Below are 18,278 nucleotides of genomic sequence, written 5' to 3' on the forward strand. Positions count from 1 at the left end.
TCACCTAAGAGTCTGTTTGCTTGTTTTAGAGCACCTACAGAACCACACATTTGTTTGGGGTTTTTAAAACATAGCAGAAAAGCACTTGGGCAAAGATGCATGTGTTACGAAACTGCATTATACATTAACTCCTGATATATATATATGTGTGTGTTTCTATTTCTACTCCTTTCTATCCTGTAGCCGTCCTGAGAAGGTGTGTTTGTGTCCATTCTTGCCAGTCCACCCACTGAAAGTCTCCACCTGTTTGTATATCATCCAGCATCCAGCAGAGGTGAGTAAGGTGATGGGAAATGCAAAGGTTCAACTAGCAGTTAGCTCAGCAAACAGGAAATAATGCAAGTGAAAACTGGCTTAAAGGTAAAGGGACCCCTGACTGTTAGGTCCAGTCGCAGACGACTCTGGGGTTGTGGCGCTCATCTCGCTTTACTGGCCGAGGGAGCCAGCATACAGCTTCCAGGTCATGTGGCCAGCATGACAAAGCCGCTTCTGGCGAACCAGAGCAGCGCATGGAAACTCCATTTAACTTCCCGCCGGAGTGCTACCTATTTATCTACTTGCAGTTGACATGCTTTCGAACTGCTAGGTTGGCAGGAGCAGGGACCGAGCAACGGGAGCTCACCCCGCCGCGGGGATTCGAACCGCCTACCTTCTGATCAGCAAGCCCTAGGCTCTGTGGTTTAGACCACAGCGCCACCCGCGTCCCAGAGAATATATATTGGCTTAAGCCCTGTGAAATTCAGTCACTTTTAAAGCTGTTATCAACCTCAGTGACGGTCTCTAACCTTATATGCTTACTTGTTTTGTGTTTGCTCAAGCTGTTTGCTGTTTTCTCCTGTGATGAGAAAAATAGTGCAGTTTAGTACTTACTTCCTTTGTTTCATTGTAGCTCTTTTGATTATTGGTTTGCAGATATTTCAGATTTTAAGTGTGAAATAACTTTCCTTCACTTTATTTTTTCTATCAGCTAGAAATAGCTATGTATATATCATATCTCTCAATCAACACACATTATTTTTGCAAGCTGCACACAGCACATGATTCTTAGGCATTGCACAAATACTGTAAATACAAATATAGGTATGTGTGGTTCATTTCCTGAATACTGTTGTTTTCCTTCTTTGTACATTTTCAAGTTCATGTATATGTTTGCTTGGTAATAGGTTGGACCCAATTGTTTGGGGATAGGTATACCATTGTTTTGTCTTCCTTTTCCTGTGAGTCAGTGTTTTCAGGTTTATAATACAGGCAAATCTAGTTTTGCGTGTGTTCAAAGAATGACGTAAATCTCTTTGTTTTGTTTTTATAACCATATGAACTGAAGGAAAGTAGAGTACTACGGACTGTTCCTCTTCTGGCTGCTTGTCTACCTGAAGAAAAATGCAAAGTCTTGATTGGTCGTCGCTTCAGTGAAGACAGGTAAAGAGCACTGATAGTTTAACTTCCATTTTTTTTCTATGAGCAGTTACTTGTAATTGTAAATTAACTTTGTGTTTATTGGCTCAGTGTTTTATAGGGCACATACAATGAAGGTGAAACAAGCTAATGTTCCAATGTGCCTAAACAAAATAAAACAAATTTTACACACTCCCAAGCAAATGGCAATTCTCATTGCTTCTTTTTACATCTCCGAATCCATTATTCATGCCCTGTTTATTTACTATATGAATTCCTTCAGATCTGCTTCTCGGCTTTTTTGCTATATATCTGCTATATATATATTATCTGTCCAGTAAGTTGACGGTGCCTCACATAAATGTGTGTTTCACTGCCATTTTCTTTGAGTAGGATCCACCTAAGTTGTTGCGTACATGAAGCAATGTCTGTTCACACAGTAAGACAGGCATGGCCAAATTGGCCCTCCAATTGTTTTTGGACTACAACTCCCATCATCCCCAGCTAGCAGGACCAGTGGTCAGGGATGATGGGAACTGTAGTCTCAAAACATCTGGAGGGCCAGGTTTGGCCATGCCTGCAGTAAGACTTTCCCCTGTCTCCTGCCTGCTCTACACCACAGCACCCCCTAAATTTGTTCTGGCGGGTTGGGGGAACCTTCAGAACAGGTTTAGGGGATGTGGGGGGTGGGAGCAGTGGGAGGAAAGTCTCACTTCATGAGAAGTCCATGCATGGATACCACCCTATGTTCGCATCTAGTATAAGTCTCTGGCTTTGTGTCAGGTTTGCATCCATTCCAAACTTCTAAGTCACATGTCCCCTAACTCTGTGCGGGGATATATCGACTTTTCACCCAGGACCGGTATGAGGAGCAGACCACAATGTCGACTTCACTCAGCAGTATATTGCTGGTGAAACCGCCACCACTCCTGAGTCCCTCTGCTAGCAGCATCTACTGGAGGGAGTCAAGAGTCCCTTCCTCCAGCAGGCACTGCTAGCAGAGGGACTCACGAGTGGCGGTGGTGGTTTCACCAGAGATATGTAAAGGTAAAGGACCCCTGGATGGTTAAGTCCAGTCAAAGGCGACTATGGGGTTGTGGCGCTCATCTCGCTTTCAGGCCGAGGGAGCCGGTATTTGTCCACAGCCAACTTTCCAGGTCATGTGGACAGCTTGACCAAACCGCTTCTGGTGCAACGGAACACTGTGACTGAAACCAGAGTGCACAAAAATGCCATTTACCTTTGCGCTTCAGCGATACCTATTTATCTATTTGCACTGTCATGCTTTCAAACTCCTAGGTTGGCAGGAGCTGGAGCAGAACAACGGGAGCTCACCCCGTCGCGGGGATTCGAACCGCCGAGCTTCTGATCAACAAGCCCAAGAGGCCCAGTGGTTTAGACCACAGCAGCACCCACACTTTACCTTTACCAGAGATATATCACTGAGTGAAATCGCCATCCCACATTGCCAGCCTATGACACAGAGGGAGAAACAAGCTGTATTGGCAAGGCACTATTACAGCTTTTTCCTCCCTCTGCATCTTTTAAACTGCTCGACTGAGGAGTGTGCAGCTGCCCTTGCCTCGGTCGAGCAGTTAAAGGAGCCCCCAGCCCATGCTAGTTCCCACAAGCGAGCGGTAGGGTGGGGGCACCGTGAAACTGCTCAGCTGAGGGGAGCGCGGTTGCCATTCCCAGAAGCGAGCAGTTAAAGGAGCCTTGATGCTTTGCCTGCTCACATGCAAGCGGGGAGAGCACTGGGGCTGTCTCAGCTGGGGAGCGGGGACCTTCCCAATCCCCAGTTGAGCTGCGCAAAGAAGCTGCATTGTCCCAGCCCGCGAGCCCCTGGGTGAAACTGCCTCAAGGTGAGAGCTGGGGCAGTTTCTTTTTTTAAAAAATAATTTTTATTAATTTTTAGAAAAAGAAAACACATACAAAGTATACAACATAAACTCTGTCCCTTCATTTTCCCTCCACCCACAAGCCCACCTCTGCCACCAGTGAGCCCCATGGGTATTGGGGAACAAAGGGGTCCATTTTAAGCTGGGTTTGACCTCCCCCCTCCTTCCTCCCCCCTCATCCCCCCCCCTGCCACTGAGAGGACAAAGGCGGAGGATCTCTGGGGATTGGCTTATCCCCCAGCTATTTCTTCACTGTACTGGAAAAAAAGAAAAACAAAGAAAAAAGGAGATAAAAAAGGGGGGGAAAGGGAAGGAAAAAAAAAGGAAAAAGGAAAAATATTAATGGCTTCCACGACTCTCCTCCTCCTGGATTTCCCAACCTCTTTACATAGTTATGGCGGGTTTTCTAATCCAATTCAGAATCTTATTCTTATAATATTAACACAATCCTCCTCCTTCTTCATGCTGTCCCCCTCTGAGCCCCCCCCCCTGCCACTGGGGTAGCCCGAGGAGTCCAGAGCTGGGGCAGTTTCACCCGGTGTCTCGCAGGCAGAGGCCAATGCATCTTGTTTTTTCAACATCACGGTATATCGCCAAACCGCAATGTTTGGCTGGCGATGTTGAAAATCTGATATTGCCCAGCCCTGCTCTGGGCAATGTGTTATCATCCAGATATCTACTGATCAGCATGCAAGTTACTTCTCTTTCTCTCAAGGAAATAAACTAGGGGTAAGCAACCTTTTTCAGCCATGGGCCGGTCCACCGTCCCTCAGACCATGTGGGGGGCTGGACTATATTTTTTGGGGGGGGGGAATGAACGAATTCCGAATGCCTATGCCCCACAAATAACCCAGAGATGCATTTTAAATAAAAGGACACATTCTACTCATGTAAAAACATGCTGATTCTCGGACCATCCGCGGGCCGGATTTAAAAGGTGATTGGGCGAGATTGCCTACCCTTGAAATAAACTATAAATTCAAGAATTAGTATTAGTAGCTCCTGAACCTGCTCGTGGAATCTAAGACATCTCAACCCTTTTTAAGCTACTTTTAAGTGTTCAGCTGTTACCTCATAAGAGACCGTACATTGTGTTTGTATCTACTGAGTTTTCCACCAGTTTGGGAATTATTATGATTGTGATTTATTGAATTTATATACTGCCCTATACTCAGGAGTCTCAGGGCAGTTCATGGAACAAAATCAAGATATAAAATCTCAAAATACATAGTAAAAATAAAAACGACAACCCAATAGCCTCCCCTCCTTTCTGACTCGTGGCTATCATAAAGGTCTTGTGCATCCTTCCTGGATCCCTAGTTCTTGGTCCTCCAACCAGAGCCATCTTCAGAACAAACTTCTTTTGTCATTTATTGGTCTTCTGTCTTTAGTGAAGTTCTAGCCCAGTTTATTCTGCTTCCACCTAGGTAGTTGCACTAGGTAGTTGAGATTAATGTATTTTAATCTCTGTTGGAAGCCGCCCAGAGTGGCTGGGGTATATATATAATAAATTTATTATTATTATTATTATTATTATTATTATTATTATTATTATTATTATCATCATCATCATCCCTAGTCTGTCACTATTTAGAGAATTGCCACCTGAGGAATTCCGACGCTGAGTCACAACCACTGAATGAAAAGGCACTGGAAATTTGTGTTCAAGGGTTGGAGGTATAATAAATGTGATGGTATGAGCGGGAAAGATAAGATGTTTTGAGAAGTACGGAGAAATGAAGTAAAGCACACCCCAGCCCAAAGGCACACTGAAGCAGCATAACATGCACCTCAAGATCAAATTTTAGATTTCATAGCGTGCCTACTATTGTACAGTGTAATCTTCTGGCAGAAATCTTTTCAAAGAAATGTTATTAACTTCATAGCATGGGGGGGGCACCAAGCATTTTATCTATTTACCGCCATGCTTAATTTAAAGTATTCCATAAATAAATAAAGCCATATCCTGTAATGTATAATACTTTATTTAATCATCATTGTGTATTTTTGGCAAAGTGCTTGTTCTATTATTCATCATGAAAGATCTGATGAAGTAGTGAAACTATTATTCTAGGATTTATTTAACTCTTTTAAGAAATATTTTGACAAGCATTTTTAAAATCACCAGTCCTATTTCAGTTGAACAGTAGAGCAGTGTTTCTCAACCTTTTTTGGGCCACGGCACACTTGTTCCATGAAAAAAATCACAAGGCACACCACCATTAAAAAAGATAAAAAATTTAACTCTGTGCCGCCCTATATTGGCTATATAATTATGACTGTAATTTAACCCATGTGCAACTGTACTTCGTGCCTATTTTATAGTTTTGTTTTTCATCGTTTAATTTCCATCAGCTGTCATAACTGTTCTGTTTTATATACATTATGAATATTTTTTTAAGCTTTACCTCCCACCCCCCCAAAAATTATAATAGTTCAGCCAGCTATCTCCCTGTCTTGCTATTTCCCCCCTAGGCATTTTATTTTATTTGAATACGTATAGGCCCCCTATTAAGTAGGAAGGAGGAAATTAATCTCCCTCCCGCCGCCCCATGGGAGGGGAGAAGCCTTCAGACCCCCAATTCTCCTCTCCCGCGGCCCGAAGTGGTACAGTCCAGGCAAGGCTCTGCCTGCCCCCGGATTACAAGGGCGCGCGCACTTCCAGGGGAGCTGCGGGGCGGCTCAAAGGCGAAAGGTTACCTTGGCTGCTGCTTGCGAGTAATTCCGGACCGCGAAACCCAGCGTCTGCCGCGCAGCCATGGCGAAGGACGGGCGAAGGAGGCAGGGGAGGCGGAGCAACAATATTGCTTTCCGGCAGGTCAGTGCTGTCTATTGGTGGCCGCCAGGCACGTGACAGTGCAAATCGCCCTTCTCGTCGCGGCACGTCGCGGCACACCAGCCAGCATCTCGCGGCACACTAGTGTGCCGCGGAACAGCGGTTGAGAAACGCTGCAGTAGAGTATCCTAATACAGTGGTACCTTGGTTCTCTAACGAAATCTGTTCCGGAAGCCCGTTTGTGCTTTCGAAACATTCGGAATCCAAGGTGCAGCTTCCCATTGGTTGCAAGAGCTTCTTGCACTCAGCAGAAGCCGCATCACACATTTGGGTGCTGAAAAACGTTCAACAACGGAAGCATTTACTTCCAGGTTTTTTGTTTTCGAGAACTGAAACATACAACAATGGAGGCGTTCGGGAACTCAGGTTCCACTGTACTTTAAAGCAAACACTACCAACAGATTAGTAATAAAATAATCAATTTTTCCTGTCATTAAGTTATTTTATTGGAGCTTTTAGGGTGATTTTGCACTTGGTTAAGCAAACTTTTGTGCTAATTAAATCCTTTGAAAGCCATTTTTCGATATTATCATAGTTCTGCATTTGTATTTCTAAAAGAAAGCTAAAATAAGCCAATTTTTTTTTCTGGTACCTTTTATATATATCTCCTCCCTTTGTTAGTTTAGCTTCTTTTTAAAGGTCCCCCCAAGACCTTCAATTTTAATTTTAATAAATTAAAATGCTATCAATGTTTCAGAAGTACTTAGAAGGACAAAATCTTCATACAGTGGTGCCTCACTTAACGAATGCCCTGCTTAACGAAATTTCCGCTTAACGAAAGGATTTTTCGAGCGGAGCTTGCCTCGCTAGACGAATGCATTTACGAAAAATTCATCTAGCGAATCGCGGTTTCCCATAGGAATGCATTGAAATTCAATTAATGCGTTCCTATGGGCAAAAAAAAAAAATTCAAAAAAATTTCAATGCATTCCTATGGGATTCGCTAGACGAATTTTTCGCTATAAGAAAAGACCCGTGGAACGAATTAATTTCGTCTAGCGAGGCACCACTGTATTTTGTGCAGACAAAAAGCAATACAAATCTAAAGCTTCAAACTTTGTCACAGATTAAACTGAAAAATCAATCTGAAAAGTTTTCTATGAACTTGCAGGACTGAACAGCTGAAATACAACAAAAATGTATTGGAAATGAACAAGTTTAGTGGGGGGGGACACATTGAAAAGTTGCTGAGATTTTGCAGAATGGGCAAAAGTTTACCTCTCCAAATTCAAGGTGGAAGCAGCATTTTTGGAATGCTCATGTCTATAGAGGAAATCGTTCCAACCTGAAGAAAAGGAAATAAATGTAGCTCTCAAGTGCAGTTTTGTGGTGATGGTGCCAACTAATTATGTGATGTATTTTACTGAGTACATCGGCCATAGACAATAAGTATGGTAACTATCCTAGGAAAAAAATATAACTTTGGAGATAGAGTGCAGAGAGTAATCCCTATCTATGTTACCAAAGTTTGTTTCCTTTTTGCCAAAAAGAGATGCCTAAAAATAGAAGAGAATGGCAAATATAATATGGGATTTTCTTTAGGAAATATAAGTCTGATAAAAGTAACCTGGAGTCTTGGTCTGTAGTCGTAACTGGCAATACAACAGACAGCATTTCAGATTTAACAAATTCTGCTCAGGAAAGCGAAACGTATCTAAGAAAAGCATGAAATCCTTGTCCTTTCTTAGATGAAATTGCATGGCGTCTCAGCCCTGTCTTAAAAGTGGAGCAACAAAGGTGGCACTCTTCAGATAAATGCATTCCGTGTGGCATTCTAAGCTGCGAAGAAAAATGTGGTTCCATATATATATATATAAAAATGGCTTCCAAAACAAAAAGGACTTGAATTTTTAATTTCTCTTTCAAGATGGTTTTTGAAAATTCTGTCACCCAGGACTCATCTGGTACCTATAGAGAAGTGTTTTTAGCAGCCAGGGGAAACCTTTTTTAAAAAAACAACAACTAGACTCTTTAACTCAGGCATAGGCAATCTCGGCCCACCAGATGTTTGGGACTACAATTCCCATCATACCTGACCACTGGTCCTGTTAGCTAGGGATCATGGGAGTTGTAGTCCCAAAACATCTGGAGGGCCGAGGTTGCCTGATTTAACTTGAGCGATGTTATCCTACTGTTTTTTATAGTGGTATTTTTTTTAAAAAAAAAAATCCTGCTCTACCTTGGTTGTTGTTCTATTATGTATTTACTGTTTTATATCTTTTTGTATGTGGCTCACCCTGAAAATATTGTTCTTGTTCTTGTCAATTGAATATATATACCACCCTATACCCGGGCATCTCAGGGCAGTTCACAGAATAAAATCAAGCTATAAAACCACAAAACACCTAATAAAAATAAAAACAACAACCCAATAGCACCCCCTCCCTACAACCCCCCCCCCAACATTTTAAAAGGACATCAGATGTAAATCAGATTAAAGGCCTGCTTAAAAAGAACATTTTTGCCTGGTGCCTAAAGACATATGTATAATGAAGGCACCAGGCGAACTTCCCTGGGGGAGAGCATTCCGCAGACGGGGAGCCACTGCAGAGAAGGCCTGTTCTCGTGTTGCCACCCTCCAGATCGCTTGAGGAGGAGGCACATGAAGAAGGACCTCAGAAGGTGATCTCAGGGTCCAGGTAGGTTCATATGGGAAGAGGCGGTCCTTGAGGTATTGTGGTCCTGAGCCATTTAAGGCTCTATAGGTCAAAACCAGCACTTTGAATTGGGCCCGGAAACTAATTGGTAGCCCGTGCAGTTGGACCAGGATCGGTGTAATATGCTCAAACTGTCTTGCTCCGGTGAGCATCCTGGCCACTGAATTATATAAATCCATTCAATGAATGAATAAATGAATGAATGCGGATGTATGAAAATTCACAGGGGGTACCAACCTTGCAGTCCTTTCTTTCACCATGGAGGGAGCAATTCATTGCCAAAATGTGCTAACCCCCCCCATGGTGCTTTTGACACCCCCGGAGCCAGTTCCAAGGAGTGTGTCAGGAAGGGCGGGGGAGCCCCATTGTACAAGCAAAAGTCCTTGTTCACAGCTTCCTCTGATAGGAATCATTTCTTAAATCCTGCCCAGAGAATTTACTTTGTTGCTAGAAGAATTGGGGCAGTTGGACTCGGAGGATGCCCAGTTTCCCCCACTTTGGACAGTGAAGGTATAATATTTTAAAGTGCCTTAGGGGTTAACGTAGGGGAATTGAGTTTCAAGGATGAATGTCCAGCTCAACTCCTAGGGGCCAAGGTCCCTTCACCCTCCCAATAAAATATTTGAGGGGCCTGCCACCCCCCAAGTTGATGGGCATTGCCATTCAAATGGTGTGCATGCGCTGTGTCTCGTGGTCGATTATGTGGGTTGGGGCTTACTTGAGCCCCGCCAATATTTTATTCAAGTTGGCACACCTGGTCCATCTACAGTCCAGTTCCCCCCCCAAAAAAAGTGGAAGCACCATTTTGCCATTGAAATTATTTTGAGCAAGGATGGGGGCCTTTTTTTCTGCTGGTGGGCCTGACTCTTATCTGTCCCCACCCCTGCAGGGCAGCTCTGACAGGAGCAGGACAAGCCACCTGTCTGTGACTCAGCACATTGATGTCAAATGACTGAGAGGTGACTTGTCCCATCCACCTGTCAGAGTCCTTTGCATGTAATTGCAAAGTGTCTGGCAGCCAGCTAGTTGTCCGGCACATGTGGACCACAGCAGAAGGGGCATGGCCAGCCCTATGCTTGTCAAAACCAAGTGTATGGTTAGCAATGCTGCTTTCTGCAGGGAATCACTGTGCAATCACGTTCCCCACAGGTATTTTGCTCTTGCAGCTAACACAGCCACACCTCTACCTGGCCCACACTTGATGTTACATATAATGTCAGGTGTACAGTAGATAGGTGGTTTGGGGTACAATGGCCTCATGGGCCAAATGGCCCTGGGGCCAGAGGTTCCCCCAGAGGTTCTCTGGATTTTGTGGGGCGATGAATTGGACCTTCAAAACATTACAAAAGAGAGTTGTCCCTACTACTCCTTCGGATTGCTTCCTGCGTCCTAGCAGACAAGGGCTTAGTGCTTGTGCACACGCCAGATATCAAAAGCTGAGATTTGTGGCCTTGTTAGTTTGATTAACTTTGTCTTACTATGTGAAAAGTATGTTCATTTTGGGGTTGAGAGGACCAAAGAATGGAGCATGTGCCTGTGTATATAGACCAGTTGTGGAGACATTTCCTTCTGGCTTCTCATATCAGTTGAGGATTGCGATATAAAGGCGCAAACCCCACTTTCATTTATTTTTAGTAATGCTCAGTCCTTAGCAACTGGAAAATGCTTGAAGTGGAGTACCTCTACCTCAATCAACGCTTTCAATTTGTCCTCAGTTTGCATTGAAGCAGCTGCCAGGCTTTTCTCAGCCTCTTTGAAGCACAGAAGGCTCAAGAGTCCTTTCTTCGTAAGAAAATCACATGTGTATATAGAATGCAACTTTTATTTCCCCCCTTACATCCCGAGATGTAAGATCTTTACAAATCTGACTCTGATCTGGAGGGGCAGGGGAATGTTGAATTTTGGGGTTCCCCCTCCCTGTGATTCCTCGAGTCCTGGGAACTTCAAAAAGGATGAAGCCACTCTGATTGAAGTGGGATTTACTATTAAAACACCTGCCACTCTTTGGTACTGCAATATCCTTGCTTCATGCTTTGTTTCATAATGGTGTTACAGTCTTCTATGGATTCACTCCTGCACAGGTTGATACTGTAGGACAGATTTTTTTATTTATTTAAGTAATCTCTATGTTAAACGCAGACCACTGAAGCTTTTAATTTAATAGTTAATACTACTGTATGATTGGGTCAGGGATGAATGTCTTCTCAGGATCTCCCTCAGCTCAGTGATTCTGTAGTTGCAAGCCTTTGGCTTGTGAATAAGGAGGACTTCTAAAACGATCAAACCAGTTTCTTTTGCTAAGTAGATAGTCTTCTCCAGGTCTGTTAAATATCTCTTCCTAGTTGGTAAAGCATGATTCTCTTAATCTCAGGTCGTGGGTTTGAGCCCCATTATGGGTATAAAAATTCCTGCATTGCAGGGGGGTTGGACTAGATGACCCTCGTGGTCCCTTCCAACTCTGCAATTCTATGATTTTAATGTAAGCTAAGTTGCAGCAGCTGACATATTGAGGTGGCAGTGCTTACCCCGACCTCCTGACAGCTGTGTTGCTGCTGATTACTAGGAGGAACAGGCAGCGACGGAGGAAGCTGCTCAGGCGCCTGGGGCGGCACGCCCAGGGGCGGAGGGAGCCACCCATAGGGGTGGGGTGGGGTGGGGTGGGGTGCACTGTAGGGCCTCCAGAGTCTGCCTGCCTCCTCCCACTCAGCCGTCCTACAGCTGTAGGGGGAGGCAGCAGGCAGACCATTTGGGCAGCGCAGAGCCTGTGTGCGCCCAAGCCACCGCGTCTCTCCCACTGCAGGCCCCGCGGTGAGTGCTGCCTGGCATTTTGTCACCCCCCTAGTGGTGACACATGGGGAGGACCGCTCCCCCCGAACACCCTTCCTCCACCCCTGGGATCAGGGAGACTGGCAAAGTGATCCTGCTGATCTCACTGACCTCTCTATTGCCTCACCCCTCTCCCTCCCAGTAAGCAACAGGAGGTTGTTTGTCAGGAGGCCAGGTGAGTGCTGCTGCTGAACTATGCCATCCATTACTAGCTAGGACCATAAGTTGTCACAGAAACTAGCTAGAGCGGGGGGGGGCATGCCTTTCTCCTCCCCTGTCCTGGCTGGAGGTGGTGTCATCACGCCTTGTTGGCCCGTGGCAGGAAAAACAACAAAGAACCCTGTAGCACCATAAAGAGCAGCAGAAGTATCATGACAAGCTTTGTGGGCTAGAGTACATTTCATCGCATCCTTGCAAATGCGTACATAACTGTAGAGGAAAAAGTGTAAACTGTGAGATCAGAGGGAAACCTAATGTAATAAATTTAAAAAATGTGCCAAGGTTAAAGGCATGTAAAATAGGCACTGTGGCCATTCATAAAGTTGTGTTGCTGAGAATGCAGACAACCTGACATAGATATGAATTAACAATTCAACATTAAATGTGTTTAATGCATTGTTTGGTGTTCCTAAATCTAAGAGCTGAATGCAGCCATTGGATCATTTTATAGCAACCACCACACCCTAATGTCCATACATGGTTTTTGCTGCCCCTGAAGAAATGAAACTCTTCCACCATTTTATGTTTTCATCTTTCTTATAAAATGGTTGGCTGCTTCCTCTCTTTTTTTAGGGGCTCTTCTCTTCGAAAAGGTCTACATTATACAGGAGGGTTCAAAGTTAAGTGTGAGAATTTGCCAAAGGGAAATGAAACTTATAGATTTAATGGGGGAAAAGATGTTTGGGGAAATAGAAACTATACCAAGGTTCCACTTCCCCCTCTGATTGACTAAGACATTTAGGGAGGGAGTTGAAATAATTTATATATAGGGAAGAAAAAGAGAGAGGGGGGAAATGCTATAGGGGAGAGAGAAAGAGTTGGGGCACGGGAAGCTAGCACAATTGGAGCAATGTAAAAGGAAAAGCCTAAAGAGAAGATCGCAAATGGAACCTGTCACTGAATTCTGAAACAGACGGATATTGATAAACACAGTCTTGTCTGCGTTTAGGATCAGTTTGCCTTGTATTGTTATTATGCAATTGGTTGTTGTTTTTTAAATAGGTGTTTCTTTAAGAACATCTTTTTCCGGAATGCATTGCCCTATAAAAACCATAAGTTGAAAATGGTGTTTTTGAGTTTAAACAACCCGACCACATGCCCAGTTGCCTTCCAACTCTAGCCAATAGAGAGGGTTGACTAGGGCATTAAAAAATAATACTTCCAAAGATCAAAGAGCTGTTTAATGAAGGCAGCCAAGGAAAGAAGATACCTGCTTGCTAACAGTGGGGGAGTCAGCAAAAAAGGAGGGGTTGGCGGAGCTGGTTTGCTTGTTTCCTGTCCCTCTCCTGGGGAGGACTGGTCCATCGCACTGCTCGTTGCACACCACTGTTCTGCCTCCAAAGGCTAACTTCTTTCTGCAGTCTCATTTACCAAGTTAATGGGAGTGCAATACACAGCTTTCTTTCCCCATGCATCTATGTAGTCCTTGAGAGAAAATGGTGTAGGGTGGAATTATTTGGGGAAGATTGTAAATAAGTAGTTTCATTCCGATGAATGAAGAATTGGAGTTTCCTAAACCAGTGGGGCTAAGTATGTTAAACGGATTTCATATGTGTGAATACTTAGATTCCAGGTTTATCATGAGGTGAAATGGGATAGGCAGGATCGAAAAAGATGAGCAAGTTCTATATTTGTACTCGAAAGAAAGAAAGAAAACACTAAAGTCACTTTTTCAATATTTATGCAGGTACCCTGAGCTGGCATCTGTGTGCAGAAATAAAAATACCTTAATATTATATCCTGGAGCTGGAGCAGCAAATTTGGAAGAGGTCGACTTGAGCTCACCTGATCCCTATGTGATCATTATCATTGATGGAACATGGAGCCAGGCCAAAGATATATTCTTTAAGAACACCCTTTTTCGAATACCTAAACAGGTAAGGTTTAACACTCAGACTTAAAAATGAAGTGTGCTTCTGCTTGAGTCAGTTTCCTTTGCAGACTTCTGCAACACAGCATTTGCGTATACCTTTTTAAAAATTAATTTAATATGGAAAATGCTACTCCAAGTGTCCCCCCCCATGTACATTATGCATGGAACAGTTAAAAGTTGTTACTGTGGTTGTTGTTGCTGAAAACAATATTTTAAAAAATAATCATTGGGGTAAAATTCTTGGAAGAGATGCTTGACTAACTCATGACTGGAGTTTTTGCTGACCAACGGCTTTACATATTCACATGTTAATGTAATAGGAGGGTCCTCGACTCCTTTTAGTAGCTGAAATACTAGTCCTGTTTTTACTCAGCTATGCATTTGATCAATACAATGACCTAAGAGAATTTTTTACAATGATGACTTCTGTAGCAACACCTGGTATAATCTCTCTTTATCAAAAGTTATCTTCAGCAAAGGTAACCTTTGATTACATTGACAATAGCCCTTGTGTGCTTGATAGAAATTCCACATTTAGTATGCTGCAAGCCTTTCTGACAGGTTTTAGATCAGGCTCAGAACTGCCTGGTCAGCAACTCACAGAAGTATAGAAAACTGCCTTAGACAAGTCACATCATGGATCTATCTAGCTTGATAGTGTCTTTATATTGACTGACAGCAATTCCACGGAGTCTTCCCAGCCTTATCTGAAGATGTCAGGATCTGAACCTGGAACCTTCTTCATGAAAAGCATTTACTGCAGTTCTTCCCCAAACCACAAGCCTTTTAATATTAAACGCAATATGAATTTATTTAGTTATTTTGTTTAGAGAAAAATATTGCATCCTGCTTTTCTCCCGAGTTTGAAAAGTACCCTGCTTGCCGACTCCAAGAAGGGGTTGCAAATGAAGTATAAAACCAAAAAGGTCAAAACTAAAATACTATTATCATTAAAGCAGTTGCAAAAAAAAGCTAAAAGCAGCACACACAAAAACCCACAGGGGCCAAAGAACACAGAAACTGGATGTAATGATAAATTAATTAAATTGATCAACAGCAGAATCCAAGGCTTTTTCTCCTTCTTTAAAAAGAGTATCCAAAAGCCGGTGGAACACAAATAGAGGAGAAAGGAACAGTGGAGCAGGGAATTCCTCACAAGGGCACAGCCTCAAAAAAAAAAAAAAAAGGCAAAGTGACATATATCCAGATTCGTACTTCAACTAAGATTCAAGAATAGAGGCTAGAATGGAGGTCTGTGAATAGAGTGCCTTATACTGTATCCCAATGTATGGCCTGGCTAGCTCAATTGGTTAGAGGGTGGTGGGAATAATGCCAAGGTTGCAGATTTGATCCCCAAATGGGACAACTGCATATTCCTGCCTTGCCGGGGTTGGACTAGATGACCCTCAGGTCCCCTTCCAACTCTACAATTCTATAATTTGAAGGTGGTGGAATACTGATCGTCTGTGTAGTGTTCCAAGTGAGTAAGAATGCTGGTATATGTATATATATTTAAAAAGATTCTCTACCACAAGTCAGGTTTGTTACCTTCTCATCAGTTTAATGTTTGTTTTGCTTTTCTTTTATTAGTTTTATTAATTTCAGAGTGGTTTTCATGGCCGAAATAAAGCCTGAAAGAAGAGCAACTTCAGTTAATGCATCCTGAAGCACTATATAGAGACATTTAAAAATAAAAATGAATTAATGCATCGTTGCAGCTCGCAAGCTCCGTTAGTTATGCTGGTCCCTATCTGCTGTAAAATTCTCATGCAATTTATTATTGCGTTCCTTCCGCATATCATTTTTTATTCTTCTGTTACAATGTCTTTTTTAAAAAAAATTGCTGAAGGTTTGCCCATATGTGGAACGGGAACCATCATTTGGTCATCTTAAGCATGGTGAATGGGTGGCTGAGAATTTTGTCAAGTAAACCTAATTGATTATAGGTTCTTCCTTGCCGCCCCTGGTGGACTAGGATCTAGCCCTTGAGGGGCGCAGGCACTGAAACAGTTTGGAACCAGGTTTTTTAGTTTGAAGGGAGAGAACATCCAACAAGAAATAGCAGAGTTTTGAGATGTGTTGGCGTGTTTAGTGCATTCTATGAAATTCAGTGGGGGTTACAGGGTTTGTGGATGCAGACTTAGAAGATCTGCTCCGTGTGTAGGAGTGCATGTTTGCTTCCAACACAGGCTGCTTATATATTTGTAAAATAAAACAAATATCACAAAGAGACCGTAAGTCTCTGGGGTTGCGGTGCTCATCTCGCTCTATTGGCCAAGGGAGCCGGTGTACAGCTTCCAGGTCATGTGGCCAGCATGACTAAGCCACTTCTGGTGAACCAGAGCAGCGCACAGAGACGCCGGTTCATAGCTGCCAAGTTTTCCCTTTTCTCGCGAGGAAGCCTATTCAGCATAAGGGAAAATCCCTGAAAAAAAGGGATAACTTGGCAGCTATGCGCCGGTTACCTTCCCACTGTAGCAGTACCTATTTATCTACTTGCACTTTGACGTGCTTTCGAACTGCTAGGTTGGCAGGAGGAGGGAACGAGCAATGGGAGCTCACCCTGTCGCAGGGATTCGAACTGCCGACCTTCTGATCGGCAAGCCCTAGGCTCTGTGGTTTAACCCACAATGCCACCTGCGCCCCCAAAACTCAAACTAAGAGCTTTCTAATAACTTTCTATCTCATTCTGCATTCATTAGCTGAAACCTCTTTGGAACTGTGCTAAACAGCTGAAAATGAGACATAATAACTGTCTGCAAAGTTCACAATAATGTTCTTTTTCATGAAATTTACATCTGAGGGCTGTAATATCCGGCTGCTGCTATCGGTAAAAGTTATTGTTGCATGAACTGCAGCTTCCTTTTATGGCCCCAAAGATCAGCCAAACACAGGTTTAAAAAGCATCTCCCATATTTTACTGCCGTTAATACAAAGGTTATATTATGACACTATTTTCTTATAATCAAGCTGTCTAACCCTTTGAGAGTAACCTGTATAACACAGAAGTAAAGCGCAATCCATGCTTTGCTTCTGCACAAAGTGTACAGTGTTTCTTTTTTCTCTGGAGAATTACTAAGATCTTCTTTCAAAATAAGTTCTCTTTTTCTGCCAGCATTTATTTGCTTCTGAAGTTGTTGAAGCATGGTTTTTATGACTAGAAATAATTTCAATTTTAATATAACAGTTGCCACATGAAAACTTGCACTTTTGCCAAAAAGTACATCTGAGCAAATGTGTGTGTTGAGGCCAGAACTTTATGTTACATTAATCACAAGTCCATCTCTAAAATGACAATGGTGTGTTTAATTCCCTTCTTCTCTTTCATAATGCCTCAGATTGCAAGCCTATATTCACTTAACCTAGGAGTAAGTCTCATTAAATTTAATGGTACTTGCTTCTGAATAGAAATGTGTACCTCATGTTGTGTACGGGATTCGTTCCGGAGCCCCGTACGCAACATGAGTAGTACGCAACATGAAGCGCCGCATCTGCGCATGTGCGTGGCGTGATTCAGCACTTCTGCACATGCACATGACATCATTCGTCACATCTGTGCATGCGCGAACTGCCGAACCCGGAAGTAACACCTTCCAGGTTCGGCACGTAGGTATTCCGTGTCGTATGCAACCTGCAGCATTCATAACAAGAGGTATGACTGTACTCTAAAACAAACCACATAGTACATTTTTCTCCCATTCCTAGCAGCAGATAATTCATAAAACACTTTCACGGTAATACTTTGAAGATGATAGAAAAATAGATAGATAGATAGATGATAGATAGATAGATAGATAATTTTTAATGAAAAAGATGTCAAACCTCCCAGATCTAGAAACTTCAATTGTTTGTTAATGCAGCAGACATTTCAACTGTTTGATATTTTTTTGATATTGTTTGATACTATGTTTTATATATGCTGTAAGCTGCCCAGAGTGGCTGGGGAAACCCAGCCAGATGGGTGGGGTATAATAATAATAATAATAATAATAATAATAATAATAATAATAATACTTTCCTATGCATTTCTGCACACACTCACACACTTTGAATTGGAATCAGTGACAATGACAATCTCAAAGCTGTGGTTTGTTTTTGTGTATTCAAAATGGTTGACATACATATCTGTAGCAGAGATAATTATCTATATTGTGATGGGGCCGACATGTCTTGCTACCAAAGGCACTTAGTGAATTTGAACCGTATCCAAGTCACAATCCGAGTATGACCTGAAATCAATGGACTTCTGTATGACTTAGCTGAATGGCACCTAAACTTCCTGGTCTCTACATAACTGTGCTTCACTAATTATTGGTCTTTCTAATGTTTCTGGGGGCGTGAGTAGCAGTGAAGGGATGTCTGTCCTTAGAGAATCCTAGATACTGCTCATTTATTAATATTTTTAAGTGGCATAATTGGGATTGAAATGATAAAGGCCAGTCTTCTGCCTGGTGTTTTAGTTTTCTATAGAGAGAGAGCTTTTGATATGTGGGGATATTTCTACATTCAGTCTCCACCTTCACCTACAAGCAGTATATAATACAATCACAGATGCATAGTGTGAATCTGCTGAT

At 42.8% G+C, this 18,278-nt stretch overlaps 1 protein-coding gene across 1 annotated transcript in view; it reads left to right on the forward strand.

Annotated features, from left to right (window-relative positions):
- DTWD2 (DTW domain containing 2) overlaps positions 1-18,278 on the forward strand; it is a 90,867-nt gene that overhangs the window by 37,256 nt on the left and 35,333 nt on the right. The window contains exons 2-4 of the mRNA XM_035099884.2: positions 184-274; positions 1,325-1,419; positions 13,519-13,708. Coding sequence (XP_034955775.2) covers positions 184-274; positions 1,325-1,419; positions 13,519-13,708 — 376 coding nt within the window. The remainder of the gene's footprint in view (positions 1-183; positions 275-1,324; positions 1,420-13,518; positions 13,709-18,278) is intronic.

This window comes from Zootoca vivipara, chromosome 11, assembly GCF_963506605.1.
Source record: "Zootoca vivipara chromosome 11, rZooViv1.1, whole genome shotgun sequence".
Taxonomy (NCBI): domain Eukaryota; kingdom Metazoa; phylum Chordata; class Lepidosauria; order Squamata; family Lacertidae; genus Zootoca; species Zootoca vivipara.